The 26,305-nt window shown below is 36.4% G+C and overlaps 3 protein-coding genes across 25 annotated transcripts in view; 1 reads left to right on the plus strand and 2 right to left on the minus strand.

Annotated features, from left to right (window-relative positions):
- Positions 1-3,553, minus strand: part of LOC106998157 (uncharacterized) — a 102,225-nt gene extending 98,672 nt beyond the window's left edge. Inside the window, exons 1-2 of the mRNA XM_078001031.1 lie at positions 3,192-3,553; positions 1,469-3,040 (exon numbers count right to left, since the gene is read on the minus strand). Of these exons, the coding sequence (XP_077857157.1) occupies positions 2,290-3,040; positions 3,192-3,553 (1,113 nt within the window). The 3' untranslated portion in view covers positions 1,469-2,289. The remainder of the gene's footprint in view (positions 1-1,468; positions 3,041-3,191) is intronic.
- RNF146 (ring finger protein 146) lies at positions 2,650-23,967 on the plus strand. Of its 14 annotated transcripts, none has more exons than XM_077998725.1 (5): positions 2,650-2,880; positions 15,858-15,967; positions 16,141-18,022; positions 21,661-21,788; positions 22,218-23,967. In XM_077998725.1, exon 5 carries the CDS (start codon positions 22,219-22,221, stop codon positions 23,296-23,298), a length of 1,080 nt encoding a protein of 359 aa, XP_077854851.1. In that variant the 5' UTR covers positions 2,650-2,880; positions 15,858-15,967; positions 16,141-18,022; positions 21,661-21,788; position 22,218; the 3' UTR covers positions 23,299-23,967.
- A 343-nt stretch (positions 23,968-24,310) lies between these two features.
- Positions 24,311-26,305, minus strand: part of ECHDC1 (ethylmalonyl-CoA decarboxylase 1) — a 54,377-nt gene continuing 52,382 nt past the window's right edge. For 9 of the 10 annotated variants that reach the window (XM_015137292.3, XM_015137286.3, XM_077998723.1 and 6 more), the window contains one exon: positions 24,311-25,878. Coding sequence is in view for 7 of the 10 variants with exons in the window: in XM_015137286.3 (XP_014992772.1) it covers positions 25,470-25,878 (409 nt within the window). In the remaining 3 variants the exon portion in view is untranslated. 10 annotated transcript variants of the gene reach the window in all.

Below are 26,305 nucleotides of genomic sequence, written 5' to 3' on the forward strand. Positions count from 1 at the left end.
TACACACATAAGTGTATATATATGTACATATAAGTATATACATATAAGTATATACGTATATACATATATATGTACATACACATAAGTATCATGTATATATGTATACATATGTGTATACATAAGTATATACATATGTATGTGTATATATAAACACAGTCACATACATGAATGTGGTTTTTTATTTTGAGACAGAGTCTCGCTCTGTTGCAGTGAAGGCTGGAGTACAGTGGCATGATCTCAGGCAATTTCCGCCTCCTAGGTTCAAGCGATTCTCCTGCCTCAACCTCCCGGGTAGGTGGGATTACAGGCGTGTGCCACGATGCCTGGCTAATTTTTTTGTATTTTTAGTAGAGACGAGGTTTCACTGTGTTAGCCCCAATGGTCTTGGATCTCCTGACCTCGTGATCCGCCCACCTCGGCCTCCCAAAGTGCTGGCATTACAGACGTGAGCCACCGTGCCCGGCCATGCGTGTATTCATTCATTCATTCATTCATTCACTCATGTAACACATATTTACAGAGAACCTCTTTAAATGGGTCAGGCACTATTCCTGGCAGTTGAGATACAAAATAGAACACACATTCCTGGCCTCCCAAGTCTTGCATCCTAATGTGGAGAGACATATGATGAAGATTAGTAAGTAAAATAAATTATCCATTACATTGTGATAAGTATTAAAAAGTAAAGGAGGAAATATGAAATATCGGGAATGGGAAATGTCATGATTTAAAATGTGGTGACAAGTAGAAGGACTGACTGAAGAGTTGGACATCTGAGCACATATGGAGGGAGCATGACGGGGAAGAGTGTTCTAAGCAGAGGAAACCGCAACTGCAAAGACTATGAGGTTGGGAGCCTGTGGAGAGCTTTCTGGGAATACAAAGCTGGGTAAACAGTCTGTGGGGTCAAAGATGTAATGAGGGGAGGATTTTAAAGTCATTGTTAGGACTTTGGTTTCTACTTGTGTTGGGAAGCCATAGGAGACTTTGAGTAACGGAGTGATATGATCTCACTTCTTTTTAAGTAATTTTGGATTCTGTATTGAGAACAGAGTCAAAGAAAAGACTAGTTCTTGGTCTACCATAATACTATAATCCAAACAAGTGATAATGCAGATTGTAGTGGAGGTGGTAAGCAGTTGGATTCTGGATATACTCTGAAGGAAGAGCCAACAGATTATATGCCAATGTATATAAGACATAAAAGAGATGAATTAAAGATGGGTTTGAACAAGGAAAAATGCAGCCATTTGAAATACAAAGACCCTGGGTATGAGTGAGAAGAGGTGGAACTAGTTGACATCTTACAGTCTGTGCCTGGATTCAAATCTTAGCTGTGTGTCTCTCTCTGTAAAATGGGAAGAATAATAGTGTCTACCTCATAGTTTATTAGGAGAATTAAATGGGTATATATGAATAAAGCACTTAGAGAAACACCCGGTACATCGTTAGTTAATACTAGCATTACCTCTTTAAGCTGGAATCTTCGAGTACATATCAAATTTTAGCGATTCTCTGTTCTTGGGCTGTGTAGGATACAGGGACAAAACTGAGTGGCTAATAAGAAGATAAAGATAGAAAACTAAGCTTAAAGGATATACACTTCAATATTTCTACATGTATAGAACTTATAAGAAAAACAGTATTGCATACATGCACAAGCATCACTGAACTAGATGCACCCTTCAAGAGATTGGTTGACATATTAATATATGTGAATAAAAACCCTGAAATAAACTGATTTCAGGGGAATAACAGAAAACATATACATTTCTATACCTATAAGGGCACTGAAAACTTCCAATCCTGAATCAGTTAATGAAATCCCAAAATGCGAGAAGACACTGTCACAGAATGTTGAAATACATACTCTTTTAAAGATAAAAGGTCTGCTCTTCCACCCTCTTCATTTTCCTACACATTAGGAAAATTTTATCAGTTCTGAAAAAGGAAACGTACATGCTAAAACGGTGAATTACTGCTAGAGGTCTGATGTTTAAAACCACAGGCTTGCGACCAAAATAACCTATTTAATTTTAGATTCTCACGCAGATTAATTTCTTTCTTCAGTTTCTCAGGCACTATTCTGTTTTTTTAAAAAGGGGAGGGCTCAAAATAAAATACCAATTTTTTCCCGTATTAAATTGCTCAACCATTAAAAAGGTGAATAAATTGGAAAGTCCTAAAGTACTCTCTCCCCTCCATCCCCGCCCACGACCCTCCTTTTTTTTTTTTCTTGAAGTGGAACAAGCAGTACTTTTGCTAAGGGATCTTCAAGCCGAAACTCAGCTAGGCGCCCCAGGGCTTCCTCGGGATAGCAAAGCTGGATTTTTGAGCAGCACCACCTGCCGGGCCTACACACGTTTTACTTCCTCCACCCCAAACCTCTCTCTGCTGGAACTGCATTCTTTCAGTGGCTCTGGGCCCTAATACAACCAAAGCACACTCTAAAGCAGCCAGAAGAATCCAAGCAGGGAAGTCGCCGGTCCCCACAAGCAAGAGAGTGCGGGAAGGCAGCGAAGCGATGCAGGGACAGAAAAAGGAGACGCCGGAGCCAGCTCGCGGGTGCGCGGCACGGCTTCCGCCCCGCGCGGCCCCGCCTCCGTGACGCGCCGAGTGGTCACGTGACGGCCGCGCGCGTTCCCGGCCGCTGCGGGCTCCGAGGCCAGAGAGAAAAGACTGCGAGGTGGCCGCAGCTGTGGCCGGAGAGGTGGGAGTCGGAGCGAGGCCCTCTCGGGGGAGCAGGGTGAACGCCGGCCACTCCAGGATCCTCACTCGGGGAGAGGAGGCATACCTCGCGGTGTCACCTCCAGCCGCAGCGTACTCCGGGTCGGCCTTGCGCTCGGGGCCTGAGAGGGGCGGCGGCGGGGTCAGGGGCCGGTACGTAGATGGACGCCCTTGGGCTGGCGCGGCCCCGGCTGTCCGCGCAGAGGCGGGATGGGACAGCTCAGCCCTTTCCACCACCCCCGCCTTGGCTGCTGGGGCAGGCAAGACGACCGTGACAGCCCATGCGCTGCCCGAGGGCCCCGCAGCCCCTGCCCTAGGTGACGGCCGGAGCTGGTCTCGGTCCGGGTGCGAGGGGCGGAGCAGCGGCCATTACTGCGCAGCCTCTTCCGCCTGAGCCCGCGTCGCTGCCTCGGGTGGCAGGCGGGTCCCTCTCCTCCCCCTGGGCCGTGGTTTCAGGCCTTTACCCGGGGACCTCCTGGCCTCGAGGTGTAGGGGCGGCGATGGTTTTTCGACAGTAGCCTGCTCCCTGTTTCCCGTGTGGGGTCAGACAGTTTAGGCCTTGGGTCAGATCGAAGCCAGGGCGTAGAGTCTGCATTTTTGTCTTTTCCCGGAGTGTCTCTGGCTGCTGCTTTCTCTTCTCTCTCTTCCTCCTTTTTTTCCTCCTCCTCGGTGTCTTGGTCTTGGCTAATACGAAGAGAGCAATCCCTGCACCTTGTTCTAGTGAAGCCCAGCGCTGCATATTGTTAGTTGTTTTGACGGCTGTTGAAGCATCGGGACAATTAAGAGATCTCACAGTATCCCTTGAGCCTCCAAACCCTCTGTGCATCTTGAAAGCTGAGACTGTTGCTTTGTTCTGTTTGTTGGGTGGGGAGTTCTCTTCCTACCCTCCATCCCATGAGAGGAGTGTCGGTCTTCCATTGTTGTCGCTATTTATTTTGCGAAGGCTTCTAAAGAATGTAAAATTGTTTTTAAGAGTGTGGAGAAGGAACCGTCCTCTCCACAGGTAAAACCTACAGGACTGTAAGTTTACACACACATCCTGGCAACTAGAATTTTTTATCGTTAATCATTTTGGTATACGTTTTAATTTCTTTTCTACAAGTGCCATTTTAGTGAGCACTTATATCTCAAGTTTTGAACATTTTGTTTAATATTTTTGTAATATTGAAACAATGTAGAACTGAGGTGAGAAGAAAGCCCAAAGATAGGGAACGCTTTGTTCTTTGTATGATTGACGTTTCAGGTACTGGGCGCATCACCCCCACCCCGTGTGTGTACTTTTCAAATGGGATGTGAACGTATGATGGCATTCAATCCAGTATATAATTATAGAATTTGGAAGACTTAGGACATTTTAGTCAGTGAATCTATATTTAGACTTTTAAAAGACATGGCACGTAAGGACACATGGAGAAAATGTCCCACACTAATACCAGGATTTGTGATTTTTGCTTTGCTGTTTTATGACTAGCAAGTATTGTTTGTATAGAGTGCCTGGGTGCCCTAAAAACACTTGAAAATAGGTCAAGTAAATCTCGTTTTAAAGAGAAAACCGGAAGAGTGAAACACCACTCTAAAAATAGATTTTGGATGTGTTTGTTTTGGTGCCTTGTATATCTTAAAGTGGAGGATGTTGTTCAGTCCAATCTTTCATTTAGAATTTATGTCTCAAATGGGCCAGTGTGTCATGTGGGCAGAATGGAAATACATTTAAATATTTTTTTTTCTTCGCTGGTTGTTCAAAACTTGGTAGAATTATAATCATCAGGAAAACTTTCTCCAAATAGCTGGTCTTTTAGACAAGAGAAAGAAAAAATTAACTTTTTTTAAAAGGAGATGTCAACTTACAAAGTGTTTTGTTTCAGTCTCCATCAACTTAAAATTGTCAGAGGAAAGGAACAGACTTTTTTTAAAAAGGATCCAAAACGATATTTTGAGTTAAAAGAAGAAAAGGATATTAAATATGTTGTTTTCACAATATCGATCTGTTTAAAGAGTATTATTTTATATGTTAACCATATACTACCAGGAAACATCTAACAGCTCTGACAGTTGGGAATTCGAATGCGTATTTTTCTCCCGTGTTAGTAACAGAAGGTACTGAGCCTTTTCCATTCTCTTATCTGGTTGCCTTGTGCCTGAGGAATCTGAATTTGTGGAACAACATCTTTGTAGATATAGAAACCAATTTATGTAACACTTGGCTACAACCACCTGTGCTTACTTATGGACTGTGTTTAGTTTTTGTGGCGTATGACCTTTTGGGTTAATTCAAATCCAAAGTGTTGTTAACTGACTGCTAATTAAAGCATTTAGAACTTAGAATTACAGAATTATAGAGTAGGATGAGATAACAAAAGACTGGGGGTCTTTTGACTTGACCAAGGTCACACAGATAATTTGCCAAAGAGCTTCCTTATTTATGAAATCGTTGCTGGCTAAGAAACATCTGTGTGTGATATGATTAAAAGACAGTATTTGTTCACTTTTACATCTCATGTTTTGAAATAAAATGCAAAGCCCACTTTTTTGTTGTTTTGAGAAAAATTAAAGGGTTTAATGCGCTAGTATAAAGATTGTGAAGGCAGTAAGTAGATTGCCACATAGTAACGTCTTAAAGGGAAGTGATTCTTTAAAATAAAGTATCAGACCCCATTTAGTTGAAATGAGTTTTGTCTGAAGTTTCCAAGTATGACCTATTCTTTTTCTCAGCTAATTTTTAGCAGGCGATGATTAGGGCATTTAGTTACATATCTCAATTTGGGACTGGTTCATAAAAAATACTAAGATGCGTCTGCTAACTCACATTTAGATTTATCTACTCCTTTTATGTATATATAATTTTTTTTTTTGAGTTGTATACTAAGAGTGGGAACATTTCAAGTATTTTTTCTGTTACTAAGTGCTTTCATGTAGAACATTTCCTGTTTTGTGTATTTTGAATAAATGGTAAAAATCTTACATTAGCTGTTAATAATTGGAAAAATACAGTAAGTCTTCAAATATTTATAATTGATATTTGTCTTTGTTTTTATATGTACTTATATTGATGTTACATGCTCTTTTTTTTTCTTTGATTAAAGATAATCGCTTGCTTGAATCTATTACCTGAAAAAACTCGACTTTGATCTTGTGACTGACTTGAAAAGTGGGAGTATGAATATTTGGAGTTGTTACAAATTATAAATGGTACAATATTACTTCATTTTTAGTTGTATTTATTTTTCACTTATTTGAATGGGTCAAGATTTAAATTCGTTGATAATCCCTAAACCGCTTTGTATATTTTTAAGTTTTACTTGTCACTTTTTTTTTTTCCTTCAGAATTGTTAGGGGCAAAGTATCTAATTTGGTTTTAGACTTTTTCTTTTTTTTTATGTTACCTTCTTAATAGATCATCATATTAAGTTTGGTGTAAAATTTACAAGTCATTCATTCCAGTAGGAATTATGTATGTTTGAGTTATTTATGTTTGGCAAATTAATTCTGGCCTGCAGTTAAAATTATGCTGTTGTTTTACATCCCCCTATTGGTTAAAATAAAAGCATCCCTTCTCCTCCAACTTTAAAAAAATCTTTGTTTTCAAATAATATGGATGTTTTCTGAGGACTTCTTCACATGACTGTTCTAAGTATTACATGTATGCCCTATTTTGTGCCCAGTTGAAATTATAGTTGACCATTGAACAAGGCTTTGAACTGTGCAGTTTCACTTATACAAGAATTTTTTTTTCTGCCCCTGCCACCCCTGAGAGAGCAAAACCAATGCCTCCTCTTTCTCCTTATCCTGAAAAGGATGAAGACCTTTATGATGATCCATTTCTACGTAATGAACGTAAATATATTTTTCTTCCTTATGGTTTTTTTTTTTTTTTTTTTTGAGACGGAGTCTCACTCTGTCACTAGGCTGGAGTGCAGTGGTGCGATCTCGGCTCACTGCAACCTCCGCCTCCCGGATTCAAGAGATTCTCCTGCCTCAGCCTCCCAAGTAACTGGGACTATAGGTGTGCGCTACCACACCCAGCTAATTTTTGTATTTTTAGTAGAAATGGGGTTTCACCATGTTGGCGAGGATGGTCTTGATATTTTGACCTCATGATCTGCCCACCTCAGCCTCCCGAAGTGGTGAGATTACAGTCGTGAGCCACTGCACCCGGCCTCCTTATGATTTTTTTAATAACATTTTCGTTTTTTTAGTTTATTGCAAGAAAACAATATATAATACAACATAGAAAATATATATTGATCCACTGTTTATATTATCAGTAAAGCTTCCAGCCAATAGTAGGCTATTAGCAGTTAAGTTTTTGGAAAGTCAAAAGTTTTCCTGGAATTTTGACTGTGCAGTGGGTAGACACTCTTAATTCCTCACATTGTTCAAGGGTCAACTGTATAAATTCTCTGAGTTAGTAGGTGATGAGTCAGTTTGGCAGAATTGGGGCTACCTAAACCTGTTAACTTTGTAACAGAATATGCAGTTTTCTTTTTTATCTGTCTTTGGCAAAAGTCTAGGTAAATTAACATTGAATTCATTGTCTCTATTAAATGATTCCTGTAATGACTTGTCAGTTTTGTAATGAGGTTAATATGCAAGACATTCTAGACCAGCATTGCCCAGTAAAGTAGCCACTAGCCACATGGAGCTATTGAGCACTTGACATGTATCCAGTCTGAATTAAGTTGTGCTGTAAGTGTAAAATACACACTGGATTTCAAAGACTATGCATACACTTACCCAAGAACATAAAATATTACATTAACAATTTATATTGAAACATATTGAAGTGGTAATGTAGAAACGTTGGATTAAATAAAATATATTATTGAAATTAATTTTACCTGTTTTTTTCTATTATTATTTTTGTAGAAATGGGGGTCTCACCATCTTGCTCAGGCTGGTCTGTAACTCCTAGGCTCAAGCCATCCCCCTGCCTCACTACCCCCAAAGTGCTGGGATTACAGATGTGAGATACCATGCTCGGCCTCTTTTTATTATTATTAATGTGGCTAATAGAAAATTCGAAACTGCATATGTGGCTTGCATCATATTTCTGTTAGATAATACTTGACCTTTTCTGTGAGAGACAATACGTTGTAGAAAGACTTGTTTAAAGGTATATTTGAGTTTGAATCGCATCTCCCAATATTGATGGCTTTGTGACTTTGGGTAAGTCATTTAACTTCCTGAGCTTAGGCTTCCTCATTTGTAAAATAGGTACAGTCATATTTCACAGTTGTTTTGAGGATTCAGTGACATGGATTTGGTAGTGTTTCACTAACTGTAATATGCGAATCACTTGGAGATCTGGTTCTGTAGGTCTAGGGTGGCACTTAGGATTTTCGTTTGTGAACAGCTCCCAGGTAGGGCTGATAGTGCTAGTTGGGAATCCCAGTTTGTATAGCTAGGATCTAGAGCATTATATTAGTTTTAATTCATTTTCTTTCCCTGGCGTTTATCCAGTTAGTCTGCACTTTGAAAAAATTATTCATGAGGATATAGAAATTGAAAAAGTCACCAAAGCATGCAAGATTGACTAAAATTATTTGAACTGTGGACTCAGGGTTACTGTAGGATTCCTGTTTACATCTGTTAAGTTTTTGGTCTGCTTTTAGCTGGAGTCACTTTTGTTGGTTGGGTAATACTGCTAAATCTCAGCCAAGAAGACCTAGTTATGTTGTTTTACACAAATGTATTTTTGAAAGATAATGCATAATTAGAGGTGAAATAAAAGAATGCTCAAAGACAATCAGAGGGCAGTACAATTGACCCTTGAGCAACACGGGCTTAAGGGTGCCAACTCCTTGCACAATCTGAGTAAAGTTTTGACTTCCCCAAAATTTAACTACTAATAGCCTACTGTAAAGTCAGTTAACACGTTATGTATGTTATATGCATTATATACTATATTCTTAAAATAGAAGAAAAATTACATTTAGAGTACTGCATTTACCGATACTGTGTTTATGTTACCTGTTTACAAGGTGTCTGTCTGAAATGATGGGTAACTGCAGCTGCAGACCCATCTAGGGCACATACCAAGTTAATTTAACTTCTTGTAATGGCATGACTTTTCTTGGCTTCTTGGGATCACTTCTAGCATCACTAGTGGCACTTCACATGGGTCAAGGTTTATGGTATTGCACTAATGATGAAAAATGCGCAGGAACAAGAAATTACGTTTTACTCCAATACACGCAGAGATGATTAGTGTCACACAGCATATTAAGTGGAAATTCATAATAGCAACAGGAAATTATTACAATATGTACTATAATTTTATATGGCTATGATTCATACTGCATCTTTACATTTGTTTAAATTTCTTGTACCACCTCAAATGGCACCATATGTGTCTGTGTTTGCTAAGTTTTGATACACTTTAACTTATAATTTCTCTACATTTTATAGTACTAAATGATAAAATAGACTATATGTTTTATGCATTCATAATATACCTAATTTTTTCTTTTCCTTTTTTTGATATTTCAAGACTACATGATTCATCTGCAAGTTTTTTCAAATTGTCACAAATCTCAAAAAATTTCCAATATATTTATTGAAAAAACTGTACGTATATAAGTCATTTTGTTTATTTCCAACCTGTGTTGTTGAAAGGTCAACTGTATGAAGTTATCGTCAAAGATCTTTGAAGGAAGAAATGAAATCATCAATATTTTGAAAATTAGAGAAAGCCGTTTCTAAGAGAATCCTAGAAATTACTTCAGGCAAGAATTAGAAAAAAAAAATTGAAGAAATCGGCTAAAATAAATATGTCTTTGGCTGTGTTTTTTTTTGAAAATGGCATTAATATAATGAAACTGGAATGTGAGTTATGGTCACTGATACATTCTTTTGTTTACTCCTAAACGTAACTAAACTAGAGGAGTGTGATGAGGGCAAGGATGTTCTTTTGAAGGAGAAAGGTCATGTTGATGGAAAGTCATTATTCATAGATACTTTGCTGTTATTTCAGTACAATTAAGTAAATAGTTCTCTGCTCCTGGGTTTGTGTGTGTGTGTTCCTTGTAAGGGGCTTTTTCAAATAATTTTGCTATTGATAAGTTACTTGAATTTAATCATTAGTCTTTAAATAAGGGAAGCAGAATGAGAGAACTGCATCTCCTTGAATTAATCAGATTTTTTTTTTTTTAGTACCTTTGTTCTAGTGGATATGCAGCAAAGCTTTTATTTCAATATTTGTGGCTATAGCTTTATTTCAACGATGTGAAATAGTTTTATAGAAAAGATCACAGCTTATTTAGGTGTTCAAATATGGGGTCTTTAGAGGATTTTTTTGTACTTGTTTTGAAGCTGCTTTGTTTCAGTTAACTTAGATTCCTTTAAGAATCAACTTTTGTTTCGGAGATAAGATATTTATGGGGAAGACCTAGAGGAATAAATTAGATTGGTTAGAGATAATGTGTAAATGAATTCAAGAGATAAGGAGAATTAGAAACAAGGACATATTTTTTGTGTATTTCATAGGAATAAAATGGTACCTTCTACACATCTGAATTATTAAAGTACAAATAGTGATTAAACAAAATTTTTAGAAGAAATGTTTTAATTGAATCTCCCACACTAGAAGTTTTAACATTCAATCAGTTAGGTTCTGAGAATGATGGATTGGTACATCTTAAAAGACTTGTAAGATAGCGAAGGATAGACAGTGCTAATGACCAACAGCAACACCCAGCAGGACTTTCTTGAGCAAAAAACTTCATGTTCGAATTGTGGGTAAAGGCTGGGCATGGTGGCCCTCACCTGTAATCCCAGCACTTTGGGAGGCTGCAGTAGGAGCATCACAGGACTCCTGCCTGGTTAACAGACCCTGTCTCTTAAAACAAAAGGGTAAAGTAAGAGCAAATTGACTTTTGAGTGATGGTCCGAAAACCTTTGTGATGGGTAAAGGGTAGAATGTCTGTATAATTTTTCTGAACTGGAACACTTTTGTTAGGAGACCAAGGGCAAACTGGACAGATGCTGAGCTAACGTATGTGGTCATCCTAGTGAAGAATCATAACCTTTATTGGGGAAAGAGCTTTGTGAAGCTGTTTTGGCTGTTCAGAAACCCATCTTGGTTTATGCTTAGATTTTTATCTCCATTTTGGAGAATTCATTGCCAATGAACAATAGCTGGGTAAATGATTTGCTTGCCAGAAGATACAAAGATGTGTTGAATTTTATATTTGTAAATGTAGGAACTCCTTTAGATTTTAAGTTATATAAAGAAAGGATTAAAACTTAGATATTTTTATGTATCTTACAGATTCCAGCTGGGTGCCTTGTTCACGATTAGAACTCAAGTGTTATTTGAATAAATCGAATCCTTTGATATTCTGTTCCTCACAATAGTTACTTTTAGGAGTTGATTTTTTATTCATCCAAAAAATATCAGTTCAACAAAAATTGATTGACACTTTACTAGCTACTTAGAGATATAAAAAGGTCCCTATCTTCAGGGGGTTCATGATTTCACAGAAGAGTCAGACTTCACAAATGAATGAAATTAGTGCATGTGATAAATTCAGTAATAAAAAAACATACAAAATATATAGAGAGAACAATTAACTTTCTGGAGGTAGTCAGAGAAAATGGTAGGGATAACCATTTCTGTGTAATATATTAAAGAACAAACAGGCATTCATAAGCTGTAAAAGGGAATAGATTGTACCAGGCAGGAGGAAATACAGAGCTACAAAGGGAGGTTTGCAGGACTATGAGTAATTTGATACAACTAGATTATTAATCTATGGGTGGTTGTTGAAGATAAAAAAGACTAGAGACTAGTTATTTACAGTTTATATCTTTAAAACCTTTTAATGTTGTCCTAAGGAGCTTTGTCTTTATTGTGTAGGCTGAGGAGCCAATATTGTGCTTCACATATGGAAGAAACCTGGTTCATTTTGCCTTTTAAGTATATCATTCAGTCCTAGCTACTTGGGAGGCTGAGATGGGAGGATCACTTGAGCCAAGCAGTTTGAGGTTGTAGTGAGCTATGATCATGCCACAGCATTCCAGCTTGGGAAACAGACTGTAGAGTGAGTGTGTGTGTGTGTGTGTGTGTGTGTGTGTGTGTGTGAGAGAGAGAGAGAATCTCAAAGGCTTAGTAAATGAATTTGAGGGTGATAGTGACACAAGATAATCAGGCTGTACAATAGTTCAGGTGAGAGATGATGTAGGTTTAAACTAGAGCATTAGCAATGGGTAGAGAGGATAGATTCCAAAGGGATTAGGAATAAAAGTTGACAGAATTTATGTTGTGGTTGGTTGGGGTGGGGGAGCAGGAGGCTGTGTGGTGAGAGAAAGGACTTTGTCTTTTTCTCCATGAACACAAAAGTAGTTAAGGCATGAAACCTGAGATGTCATATTGTAAGAATTATGCAGAAATGGGGGTTTGTAAAATGTGTGTATATGAGAGATAAAGATAGGAGGGAGCCAAGGGTTCTGTTAAGTAAGAAGTAAAAAAGATTGGGTTCCAGAATGGGCAGGAAAGGAAATGAGATGGTCAAGAGATTGTAGGTCCCCATGAAAATTGAAGAGCAGGTGTGGGAATGAGTGGGCTGGAAGAACCAGAGCTTGTGATCTGAGAGTCGGATTAAGATTTCAGAGAGGCAGCAGTTTAGGTGACAACTAGTTTCAAATGTGATCATAACATTTGGTTGCCGGAGAGGAGATTAATTTCTTCGAATTTAGGATTTAAGGAACTGAAAATTGAGGACAGTGTTTCTCAGATTGCATTTGAAGGACTAATGCATGAGTACCACCTGGGGTGAGATTCCTAGGTTTAAACCTATGTCTACTGGCCTAGAATTCCTAAGGAAAGGGGCTGAGAATCTGTATTTCTAACAAGCAGTTTCAGTGATTCTGATCACTGAAGTTGGGACAAGTTTCAGAACCTGTGCAATAGGTGTTGGATGGTTCATTTTCAAGGCTATTTAAATAGGCTCATAGTTATGTCAGCAGTTAGGATGAAGAGGATGATCAGTAGTGAAAAGATGACATTAATCCCTTATAGGTGGTGAGAGAGCAGTTTTAGGGGATTATAGGGTATGTTAAAGTCAGTGTGATAGAGACTTGAAAGAAGTAATGATGTTGGAGCAGTAAATTGTCTCCTCCTGTCCTATATATAGGGAGTGTATGAAAATGTGCAGTTTCTGTTTGGAGTAGGCTGCAGCAAGGAAATGAACATAGCCTTCTTTGATGCCATTGAAGTTGTAGGCTCCTTGAAGGTGGTGAAAGGGTTGAGAGGAAAGTCAAAACAGTGGAGTCCATATCATCTAAAGTCAGAGTAAAACAAAAAGCCAGGTTTCTTAGAAACCCTGTTTAGTCAGTATATTAGGCAGGGTTCTCTAGAGGGACAGAACTAATAGAATATAGATATATGAGTTTATTAAGTATTAACTTACACAATCACAAAGTCCCACAACAGGCTGTCTGCAAGGAGAGCCAGTCCGAGTCCCAAAACTGAAGAACTTGGAGTCAGATGTTCGAAGCAGGAAGCATCCCGTATGGGAGAAAGATGTAGGCTGGGAGGCTAGGCCCATCTCTCTTTTTCACGTTTTTCTGCCTGCTTTATATTCACTGGCAGCTGATTAGATTGTGCCCACCAGATTAAGGGTGAGTCTGCCTTTCCCAGCCCACTGACTCAAATGTTAATCTCTTTTGGCAACACCCTCACAGACACACCCAGGATCAATACTTTGTATCCTTCAGTCCTATCAAGTTAACACTCAGTGTTAACCATCACAGTCACTTTTGAAAGTTCTCTGATTTTAAAACAAATTGTTTGTTCTGTTAAACATTTGGTAGGATAAGTCAGCTTGTATTTAGAGGTTACATACGGCCTTAAGAATATGTTTCTTTGAACACTAGAATTTTGAGATACCTTAGGGAGATAGATGCCCATAGTATGAGAGCCACATGGAACTAAAAGAATATTCAAGTCTCTTCTATTTTGTGTTTACTGTGAGATCTGTCGTTTCTTTCGTTATCATGTGTTCTTGATTATTCTGTGTAATGTGATGTGTGTCCTGTAGTGGACATGGTGAAGTGAAGAAGGAAATACTAAATGAGAAGAAAGAAGGTTAATGACTGAGATGGTACAATTTTTTAAGAGTACAATTCCATGTAGTTAATTTCACTTACAGTGTTGTGCAACCATCACCATTATAGATTTTCCACAACTTTTTTTTTTTTTTTTTTAGCATTACAAACAGAAACTCTGTACCCATTAGGCAAATAACTCCTCACTTTCCTTCCCTCAGTCTCTGGTAACCTCTGATACCTTCTGCTTCTATGAATTTGCCTATTCTTGATATTTCATATAAGTAGAATCATACAATCTTTCCTGTATCTGGCTTATTAGTATGTTTTCAAGGTTCATCTATGTTGTAGCACATATTTCTTTTTATTACTGAATAATGTACTGTTGTATTTGTAGACCACATTTTGTTTATCCATTCATCTGTGGACAGATACTTGAATTGTGTCCACCTTTTGCCTAATATTTCTGCAGTGAACATTGGCATACAAGTATCTGAGAACCTGTTTTCAATTCTATTGCTATATCCCTGGGAGTGGAATTGCTGGGTTATATTGGTAATTACGTTTAGCTTTTTGAGGAAGCAACAAATTATTATTCACAGCAGCTACACCCTTTTACCTTCCTACCAGCAGTGTTCAAAGGTCCTATTTTTCTACATCCTTACCAACACTATTATTTTCACCTTAAAAAAGTTGTAGCATCCTTATAGATGTATCATTGTGATTTTGATTTACATTTCCCTAATTGCTAATAATGTTAAGGATCTTTTTGTGTGTTTATTGCTCGTTTGTATATCTTCTTTAAGTTCTTTGCTCATTTTTTGCTCACTTTTTAATTGGTTTGTCTTTGTTGTTGAGCTGTATAGTTCTTTACATGTTCTGGATACTAAATGTTTATCAGATACATGATTTGCCAAAATATTCTCCCATTCTGCAGTTTTTTTATTTTCTTAACAGTGTCTTTTGATGCACAAAAATTTTAAACTTACGTAAAGCCCAATTTATTTCCTATGTTTCTCATGCTTTTGATGTCATAACTAGGAATCCATTGCAAATCTAAGGCCATGAAGATTTGCCCCTGTGTTTTCTTCTAAGAGTTTTATGGTTTTATTTCTCATATTTAGGTTATTGGTTCATTTTGAGTTAACTTTTATATATAGTGTAAGGTAGAGGTCCAGCTTAATTATTTTGCATGTGGAAATCCAGTTGTCCCAACATTAGTTAGAGGCTCCTCTTTCCCCCATTGAGTAGACTTGATACCCTTTTGGAAAAATCAGTTGACTATTGATGTATGAGTTTATTTCTGTGCTCTCAATTCTATGTCATTGGTATATTTATATCTATCCTATGCCAGCACCAAACTGTCTTGTTGCCTTAGCTTTGTAGTAAGTTTTGACATTGGATTTTTCAAGATTGTTTGGGTTACTTAGGGTCCTTTGCAATTCCATATGAATTTGAGGATTGCTTTTCCATTTCTGCAAAAAAAGGTCAGTGGAATTGTCATAGGAATTGTGTTGAGTCTGTAAATCACTTCGGGTAGTATTGTCATTTTAATATGTTAAGTCTTCCAATCCATACATCACTTGTCTATTTACTTAGCTCTTCTTTAATTTCTTTCAGTAATGCTTTATAGTTTTCTGTGTACAAGTCTTTCACCTCCTGGGTTGATTCCTGGCTATTTTATTCCCTTAGATGCTATTATGAATGAATTGCTTTCTTGATTTCTTTTTTGGATTGTTGTCTGCTGGTGTATCAAAATGCAACTGGTTTTTATGTGTGTCAAACTTGTAACCTGCAACTTTGCTGAATTTGTTTATTAGCTTTCTTGGGGATTCTATGCGATCTTCTATATAGAGAGAATAAATATACTTTTACTTCCTCCTTATGCATCTGTATACCTTTATCTCTTTTCCCTAATTTGCTCTGCTAGAACTTACAGTCATGTTGAATAGCAGTGGTAAAAGCATGCATCTTGTCTTTAATTTTTTCCACTTTTAAGATAAAGTTTTCCACTGAATTTTGTGAAAGGATTATAAATAATTAATTGATTCTCTTGATTTTAATTACTCTTTTTTCTTTTGCAGCATAAAGAATGAACCAGCAGTGGAAGAGAAAATACTGCAAGCTGGCTGACTGCTGATGAAGAAAATGCTTTATTTTTATGGCAGGCATCTGTGGGATCTGTAATAGTAATGTAAGTGTAGCATCATGTTTTTTCAGTGCTGCAGTAAATTAAGTGGATTGGTTTAAAGCACAGTAAATTGAGTATCTTTCATATTTAGTTTTAATTATATAAAATGAGCATTTTCTGTTGACTTATAGGTGCTTTATTAACAATTTATTTACATTAAATTATCGTTAATGTAGATTTCCAAGTCTCCTCAGAGGGAAAAATCTCTAAGAAAAACTGAAGACACAGGAGTTTGCTCATAGAAGGCTAAAATACTGAAGAGATCTCCAGGTCCTCTGGGTTCTACCTTCTTTTTACATAATAATTTTCTTAAATAACTAAGCTAGGCAAGTAGTACTAGCTTTTATAAATAAGACAAACTACTGGGTTATAAAAACTCTAGTTACTAAAAACTTGTTTCACTAAATTAAAGGAATTTCTACATAATTGATTTTTTTAATGTAGTACCTCATTGCTTTTTATTCATATCACTTCACTCTGATCCCCAGTTTTACTAGCTGTGCTTTCATCATTTATCTTTGCATGAAATGCTTTAAAGTGTTACATACTACCTTGGATTTGTCCATATTTAACTTCACCCTATTACTGATGAAACATTTTTGCACTATGAATATATTTGTTTTCTAAAGTAATATAAACCATATGCAACTTGATATCACTCATGAAAAATGTAGTGAATATTTTATTGACTTTTAATTATAGCATTTTTCTTATTAGACCAAGAGAGACCTTAGTAGATCCTATTTCACATTTTCCCAGTTTGACATAAAACTTGCTATCTACTCTTCCAGTATGATACTGGTTACATGTAATGATATGTATTAACAATAATTAATTTATTACTTAAAAGTACGACCATATTTTTATTCAGTATTGAAAATTTGATAATTGAAAAATGATACTAATAAACATTTGTCTTTAAAAATACATCTTTTATTTAATCCTGTCCATTTATCTATCTATATACATTTTTAAATATCTTAATAGGTCAGATAGTCTAGGTGCTGGTCATCAAGGAGCTTACTGTGATCTAGTAAATGAGACATGTATGTAATTAACAAACAGTGGAATAGATGCCATATTAAGGTAACAATAAGATGCTATTGAAACTGAACAGAGGGAGAGATTAATTTTATCTGAACGGTTCAGAGTGAACAGAGTAAGTTTCACTTTGCCTCTAAAGAATGAGTAGAATTTTAACAGTCAAAGAAAATTAAGAAACATTTTTCAAGCCAAGGGAATGAGGAGGGAAACAACTGCCTAATCATCAACACATTTTAGAGGAGTCAGGTAACAGTAATATGTGGGAAGGCAGGGTAGGAGAAAGAGAATTCAAAATAAGTGCCGGGAATGAACATTTATTTAGTACTTACTATATTACCAGATTTTACATTTATTTAACATAAAATCAATATTAATTGATTTTTATACTTAGGGACAGAGTATATTGATCAGTCTTGGAGGAGTTAGGTGACAGTACTAACTAGATGTTGAGTGGTTAGCTTTGTAAACAAGTAGCAGTACCCCATATTGAGCCAGGAGGAATAATGATAAGACAGAGTAAAGGTAAAGATAGATTTTCAGGATTTATTTTTGACTTACCTAATTTCTCAGTGATAGAGGTGTTAGTATATTGATAAACTAGGAGGGAGAAGTTTTATGATAGTCTTTGGGGAATAGGGAAAGAAAGATGTCTTGGCCGAGTAAAAGGTTACTGGGATTGATGGTGTTTAGGAAATCAAAATAGCTACTAAGTGTGTGGGGTTCACAACTTTTGCACCACACAAAAGTGAATTGTATGGTGAAATTTTTGTCACTTAGAGTAACTTGCTTGATTATTCTTTATTGCGAATGTCTCCCTTGTTGGCTTTTGTGGTGGTGGTCTATCTTTATTCCCTGTTCTTCTCTGACCGTTCCTTACACCCCTTCCTGGCTATTTTACCAGACAAATATTGGAGTAATTCAAGATTCTGTGGCTGGCCCTTTTGACTGCTCTCTCTACAGGTTTAATTTGGGCATTTACTCATTTTCATGGCTCCAAGGACCATGTATGTGTTGGTGAGTCACCAGACTTTTTTCAGCTTAGATTTATCCTTGGAGTACCAAACGAGTAAATTCAGCTGTCATCTATCTATCTCCACCTGGAGACCTTAATAAAGTCATTATGTCTGAGACAGAACTCTCCTCAAATTCTGAATTTTGGTGAATGTGTCACCACCCATCAGTAACCAAATGCTTTCATTTCTTTTTCCTTAGCGTTCTTATATTATTGGAACCCTGCCTCTAATTATCTTATACTTGCATTACTACCTGGATATTCTAGTTTCCCTTTCACCTACCTCCTCCTGCATTACCATACTTTCCTCCAACCTGCTGTTCAAATGGTCTGGAAGCTACTAAACTGGCTGTTATTACCTGATGTAAAACCTTTCAGTGAACTCCTCTTGTCTCATTAGTGGTTCATATGTGGACCAGCTTCATAGAAATCCTTGAGCCCCTTGAAATTATGTGTAGGATTGTTCCCTTTTTTGTGTCTGTAATTGGATTCTGAATTCAGACTTTAAAAATCTGATTTTTAATATTTGGAGTTTTTATTGCTGGCTAAAAATTTCTTGAATACTACATATACTAAAGACCTTTTTTGCTTATAATAATTTTGCCTTCCATTTGACTAATTAACCAAGAAGTTTCAAGGAAATCTGAGTTCTTGGAGATTTCCACTAACTCTGCCCATACCCCTCTTATATTTTGTCTTCTTAAGAAGACGACTTAGTATTAATAAACTCTTAATAGTCTTACAGAAATACTTCACATGGTTTATCTATTGGAAGAAGGTGATTTATACTTAAAAGTTGGAATATCACATGAAGAATTCAGTGAAAACGTCTTTGAAAATAAGTGATGTATTATACTTATTAATAGAATTGGACTACACTCCAAATTTCTATGTGTTAAATTTTTAGTTTAGTAAACTGGAAATAAATTCCCTTTTTCAAAATGATTCAAAATTAGAATTTTATGAGACACTTATGAGATAGGGAATACCTCTTTTGCTTAGCATTAATACTTGCTTTACACAAAGGGAGGGGAAAAGCATTTCTTATTTACATATTGGTATGATCATCTGCATACATTTAGTCTCCTACCTATTTTAAGATCATTGAAAGTATGCAAAATAGAGCCTGTGTAGGGTAGATTAAAATGGTTTTTTAAAAAGCCTTGAAGTATGTCTTACAGGTAGACTAGCAGTTTGGGGTTACTTTGTGTCTATCTTGTTACACATTTTATGTGTATCTTGCTTATTGCATGTGCCTCATTCAGAATTAAAGAAGAAATATTACTGAGTTTTTCTACCCATTTGTTGGTGATAGACTAACAGGATACTTGATGGTCTAAACAGAATCAGAATTTATAAATTGCTATGGCAAATTGATAGTTAAGAGTGCTTCAGATGAAATAATGACCACTTAGCTGTCTGGTGTCCATTGTTTTCAGATTAACTTTGTTCAACTTTACTTCATTCTAATGACAGAACCAAAATACCTGCACAAACCGAATTGTTTTGCCTTTCCAATTGTGTTGTTGTTACAATTCATGCCTTCTCCTGGGATGATTGTAATTGCTTAGTTTTGAAATTACGTGTTTTGGTTTATTCATACATGCAAGAGTAAGAGTCATGCAAAATATTGATCATATTAAGTAGGGTGGAGGATAATATTTTTAGGTTGAAAACTTTTTTTTCTGTAGATAAACGAGCTGTATGTGATGGAAAACTGACTTCTTGGACCAGTTTTACTTAAAACAAATACAATAGGTTTGGAATTACGTATTTAAAAGCATGGCATTGGTCCATGTGACATGTTGGGTATCTTGTTTACATTTTACCAGACTTTATTTTTATTTATGTTTTAAATTTATGAGCCTGTCCTTTGTTCATAAGGTACTTAGATGGTTTAAGATATAGACTTCTTATGTAAAGATGTTGCTGTTGTTTTTCCAAAGTAATGATGATCATCAGCCCATTTTTCTATTTAGTCTTATGAATAGAATTATGAGTAGACTCTATTAAATTATTACTTGTAAATGGATTGCTTTCTTGTTCTTTTTCTTAACTGGAGCTTTAAATAAATATGGAACTTGGAACAAAAAGAATTTCAGGAATTTTATGGAAACTTACTTTTTTGACCTAAATTGAAAGGGATGAAAGTTTCTGAAAACCTAACAAAATGTGTGCACAGCCAATTCTTTTAGGGGAGGAAATAGGCAGGGAATGTTAATTGGCTATTTAAAAAACATATGCCTTAGTTTGTAACTTATTGTTGCTTCAAGTTACAAGATCTTTGAAGGCAAGTGTTTATCTCAAAATATGTGAAAGCTTTTATAGTGCTTAACATACTAAGACGTCCTATTAGGGTTTATTTAGAACAAGCTTATCCAACCTGTGGGCGACATGCGGCCCAGGGTGGCTTTGAATGCAGCCCAACACAAATTCATAAGCTTTCTTAAAACATTATGTGATTTTTTTTTTTTTTTTTTTAGCTTATCAGCTATCATTAGTGTTAATGCATTTTATGTGTGGCCCAAGACAATTCGTTTTCTTCCAGTGTGGCCCAGGGAAACCAAAAGATTAGACACCCCTGACTTAGAACTTTCCATAGGTTAGGAAAAAGTTGTACTTTCTTGATGTCTATAACCTAGAATTTTTGGTAAAGGAATTGATTGGAAATGTTATTAAAAGTTGAAAATAATTTGGAAATTAAGCATTTTAGTGATCAGTTCTTCCACTGAAACTGTGTTGCTTCCTTTACTAAATATGTGCCATCTTTTTAAAAACTTAATGTGTTGCTTCCTTTACTAGAAAATTGCCATCTTTTTGAGCCTTGTCTATTGAGGAACCAAGAACACAGAAAAGGCTGTAAAAAGAAAAAAAAAAAAGGATTGTTTTAAGATTGGATGTGCTGTGATGATAGCCTAGGATTATTGTTTTTCAATTTTTGATGAGCGTAAGCATTGTTAGTGACTATATCTTTTGTAACTACTGGACCCATTTAGAATGGCAGAATTAGCTGGCACAAAGATTGTCATGCATTTTAAGCTTTAATCTCTCACATCTTCATCTTCATTTCTCAGTCTTCTTTACTTATCAGTGGTTTCCTCCCTCTATTATTTTCTCCCCTTTTAATTTTTTTTTTTTTTTTAACTATGGGGAAAAAAAAATTAAATGTTTCCTTAGCAGGGCACAATAAGGCTTTCATGACTTGGCTTTTGATTATCTTTACACCTTCATCTCCTGCTCTTCCATTGCTTGTATGACTATTTGACTCAGTGTCTTGCACATGCCTCTGCCTGGAATCTGCTCCACTGCCCAGGCCCCTCTGAATGAACACTAAACTTTCTAACCTATGTCCATCCTCTCATCTCTGTCTCTCTCATTGTTATTTTTGTAAGTATGTTAATACATTCTGATTATGCAGGAATCAGGCCATATTGTAATTATCTGCATATTTGTTTCCTTATTTAACAGAGTACTTGAGTGTCTTATTTATCATTAGACCCATCAGTACTTAGTATCTAGACCATGGTAGGTGTTTGGTAAACGTTTATCTGAATCAGCAAGGCAGAAATTATAAATTTTATGTCAGTGTTTAAGCTGGATACATCCAATTTGACAAATCTTTTTTCTTCCTCCTCTTCAGGGCATCTTCAATATTCATGTTATTTTCTCCCTTGGTCTTATGTGATTGTTACCTTTATGAAGCTTTAGTGATTACAAAGCACTTTTTTTGTTCATTTTTACCTGAGCTTTGTAAACTCTGATTTGCAGGTAAGGAAATTTAGACTAAGGGTTGAACTGCATGCCTAAGAGCACATAGTTAATAAAGAACTCTAAAACTCAGATTTTTAGATTTCTTGTCTAGCATTCATTTCACTGTATAATAGCTGCCATGATCCTTTTTCCCTCCACTGGATGCAGCTTTTCATTATATAGTTCTTCAGTGTGTTTCTCCAGGGCCGATCTGTAAGTGCACTGATGGAATTTTTATACATTCCCAAAGTATGTACAAGTAAATGCTTATAAAACGTTTTCATTGGTTGGAGAGTTTTTCTTCTACTTTCATCTTCATATCCCCATTGTCTAGAATGTGGCTTGCATATAATGCACATAATAGGTGGTTAGTATTTTCATAATTGTTGAATTAAGATATTGCAAGAATTAAAACATGACTTTAATATTTTATGTATTTTTTCTTAGGATGGCTGGCTGTGGTGAAATTGATCATTCAATAAACATGCTTCCTACAAACAGGAAAGCAAACGAGTCCTGTTCTAATACTGCACCTTCTTTAACCGTCCCTGAATGTGCCATTTGTCTGCAAACATGTGTTCATCCAGTCAGTCTGCCCTGTAAGCACGTTTTCTGCTATCTATGTGTAAAAGGAGCTTCATGGCTTGGAAAGCGGTGTGCTCTTTGTCGACAAGAAATTCCCGAGGATTTCCTTGACAAGCCAACCTTGTTGTCACCAGAAGAACTCAAGGCAGCAAGTAGAGGAAATGGTGAATATGCATGGTATTATGAAGGAAGAAATGGGTGGTGGCAGTACGATGAGCGCACTAGTAGAGAGCTGGAAGATGCTTTTTCCAAAGGTAAAAAGAACACTGAAATGTTAATTGCTGGCTTTCTGTATGTCGCTGATCTTGAAAACATGGTTCAATATAGGAGAAATGAACATGGACGTCGCAGGAAGATTAAGCGAGATATAATAGATATACCAAAGAAGGGAGTAGCTGGACTTAGGCTAGACTGTGATGCTAATACCGTAAACCTAGCAAGAGAGAGCTCTGCTGATGGAGCGGACAGTGTATCAGCACAGAGTGGAGCTTCTGTTCAGCCCCTAGTGTCTTCTGTAAGGCCCCTAACGTCAGTAGATGGTCAGTTAACAAGCCCTGCAACACCATCCCCTGATGCAAGCACTTCTCTGGAAGACTCTTTTGCTCATTTACAACTCAGTGGAGACAGCATAGCTGAAAGGAGTCATAGGGGAGAAGGAGAAGAAGATCATGAATCACCATCTTCAGGCAGGGTACCAGCACCAGACACCTCCATTGAAGAAACTGAATCAGATGCCAGTAGTGATAGTGAGAATGTATCATCTGCAGTTGTTGCACAGCACTCCTTGACCCAACAGAGACTTTTGGTTTCTAATGCAAACCAGACAGTATCCGATCGATCAGATCAATCGGGAACTGATCGATCAGTAGCAGGGGGTGGAACAGTGAGTGTCAGTGTCAGATCTAGAAGGCCTGATGGACAGTGCACAGTAACTGAAGTTTAAATAAAAATGTCTTCAGCTCCATGCTCAAGGTTGAAAAGGTTACCTGTAAATTTCTGCCCACATAACATTATACTCATCCCTAGTAGTGCATTTTGGGAGTTGGGGTGGGAAGGGGTATGGGAAGGATAGACCCGTAATCAAAATGTCTAACATGTCTCTGTTGAGAAATTTATTTAATGTAAGGAACTTGGGTGTTAATAGTTGAGAGCTGTTTAGTAATAACCCAGTTTTCTCGAGGTCTGTTTACTTTATAGTTTTTAAAAACTTCTGTAGTTCTTTTGGCCAGTGTGTTTGTATTATCTGTGCATTAATGGTCCTCATCTGACTCCTGCATTGTGTCTTATTTTTCTGCATGGATTGGCATAAGACCATTACTAAAATTTGGCACCTGTGAGATGTTTGATATTATGAGCAGGAAGCATAATTTAATGTAAGAATAGATGTGAATTTGGGATTTCAAAATAGATGAATAACTACTATTTTATAGTAAAGTTATTGATACGGAAATGAAAACAGCCAGTAACTTATGTTTCAGAATGTTTGTAACACACTTCATGGCGTTCCCATAGGCTTTGCTGTCTAGTCTTATAGTTTGAGGTTTTTCTGGTCAGCATTTTTCTTTTTGATTACAAAATTTATAATTTAATAAATACTAGAGTTTATCAAAAACAATTTGTCTCTTGTTTGAGTGTGGAAAGGGTGTGGAAACATTTTGACATTTGTGACCAAAGGTCACTTAAAAAGTGGTAGTTTTAATTGGTTGTTTTCAGCTTTAAATCACCTGCCCAGAAAAGTCTGATTTTTTTTCTTAAGAGATTATTTATTTAACAGATTATTATTTAAACAGAACCTATAGGCAGTGTGTATATAATAAATATATATGGAAATAAAATTAAAGCAGATACCATTAATATTTTATATTTTCCTTACCATATTCATTAGTAGTCTAACACTCTGGATTAAATGGCAGACTTACAGTGTTAGCAGACATGAATTCACTTTAAACAAAATGTTGTAGACCACAAAATCCACTTTTATTTGGTAGATTTTACATCTATGGCCAAATAGAAAATATTAGGTTGACACAGTAATCTAGAATTTACCTCTGAAAAAAAGTAACGTAAGTCTGTCTAACCATATTTTCCGAACTCAACAGTAGGATCATGTATAAGGCAAATGCAAGTTATTTTTACCATGATTCTCAAATGTGAATTGAATGTTACAGTAGCAAATACTTTTGACCTCTTGTGATGAGTCAGAACTAGAACTTAATTCTTGGACTTTCACATTTTTTAAAAAGTGTATTTCTGGGATGATCATAAACATTTTATGTTGTGCATTTTTACGTTTACTTTTGAAAGACAGTTATAAAAGGTTGTTTTTCAGGAAAAAAAAATCTGATGTAAAAATGCAAATTTATGTTGCAAGATGCTTCATGAGTCCCTTCGAGTGGTTTTAATTTTAAAACTACATCAACAGTAGTTGTTTATTACTAGTTGGAAATTCCAGGGCACACAAATGAATGTTCAATTTGTAAAATCAGTTGACTTTCCATGTCATGGCTACCACTGTTTAGTAGATAATTTATAATAGAAAACTAATTATTGAAAAGATCAAATAAAGTTCCAAATTTGTAGTGGGTAGTGAGGTACATCTTTTTTTAAATTAAGGGCCATTTCCCATGAATTTTACTCCGGCTGTTTGGAGCAGAAGAAAATAATTGATCATATCCTTTCTTGTTTTCTTGTTCCCTGATCCCTCCCCACTTTTGCTCTTTAATAGCAATACTCATTATTTTGGTAAATTATTTCCAGGTAAGACAAAATTTTACGAAAAGTAACACCAGGAATAGGTTTTGTATAGAAGCTCTCCTTTTAAACACTGCTCTTTGCTTATAAGCTAAGAATTATTATTGGAATTGAGAGCAATAATTTTTAAGCCAAAAGTGTATACTTTAGCTAAATGTTCCAGATTATGCAGTAAATACCCAAGTGAATAACTGGCAAGAAATGAGGTAAATGAGTTCAGATATTCAAAAGATGATTAAAAACAAGTCTGCATATTAATAGTAGCCTTCAAAGTAATTCTGATGTTCATATTTAACATCATTTAACATTTATACATATTAGTCACTGGAGCTTTACTTGGAGTACATCCACACGAAAAACCAATTATTTATTAAATTTTCCTTTCTTAGCAATAGCCTCTAAATTTGCAGGCCCACCCCAAACTGTTCCTAAAAGATCTCTTTCATTCTGTAATGCTTCCTCCAAATATAGCTCTCTGCCTGAACAAACAGATTTTTTCAAAGCTCTAATTACTTCCGGTGGCCCTTGGATGAATTGCTTTAGCCATTCTTGTGCCTCTTCTAGAGATTTAGTTTCATCTGAAGACTGCAAAACCTCTTCAACCATTCCTATGTGTAGAGCGTATTTTGAATCCAGTTTAAGGGCCCCACTCAGCACTTTGAGAGCTTGTCTACTTCCGATTATTTCAACTAGCCGGGTGGTGCCACCCCAGCTTGGTATTATGCCCATCTCTTTGTGGACGAATCTGATCTTACTCTCTGGAGTCATTAACCTGTAAGAGAAAAAAGAAAAGCTTAATTGTAACTCTCTGAGTGTGTGTATATATGCCCTAATCATAAAGTACTACCCATTCATGATCTGATGTGAACTCTCCACAGATCTTTATAGGTAGATATATTAAAAACAATGTTTGAAAAATATGGCTGTTTTGTCTAGAATTTAATTCACTAATAGTATTTAAAACTTCCTTTGAAAACAGTATCAACATTTTTTGTTGTGCTTGTTTACCCTTTGCAAACAAGAACCTACTCTTTGTTTCTAAAAGCCCAAAGTTGGTATTTCTTGAGTGGTGACCTAATGAGAGGATCCGGATCAAGTGAAAGTATGGGAGTAGGAAATGTTAGGTGCATACTATGAAAAACAAACAAGCATATTAAGTTAAGACTCTCAAAAGTCCTTAGGGGGAAAAAAAACCGTTT

This window comes from Macaca mulatta, chromosome 4 (genome assembly GCF_049350105.2).
Source record: "Macaca mulatta isolate MMU2019108-1 chromosome 4, T2T-MMU8v2.0, whole genome shotgun sequence".
In the NCBI taxonomy this organism is placed as follows: domain Eukaryota; kingdom Metazoa; phylum Chordata; class Mammalia; order Primates; family Cercopithecidae; genus Macaca; species Macaca mulatta.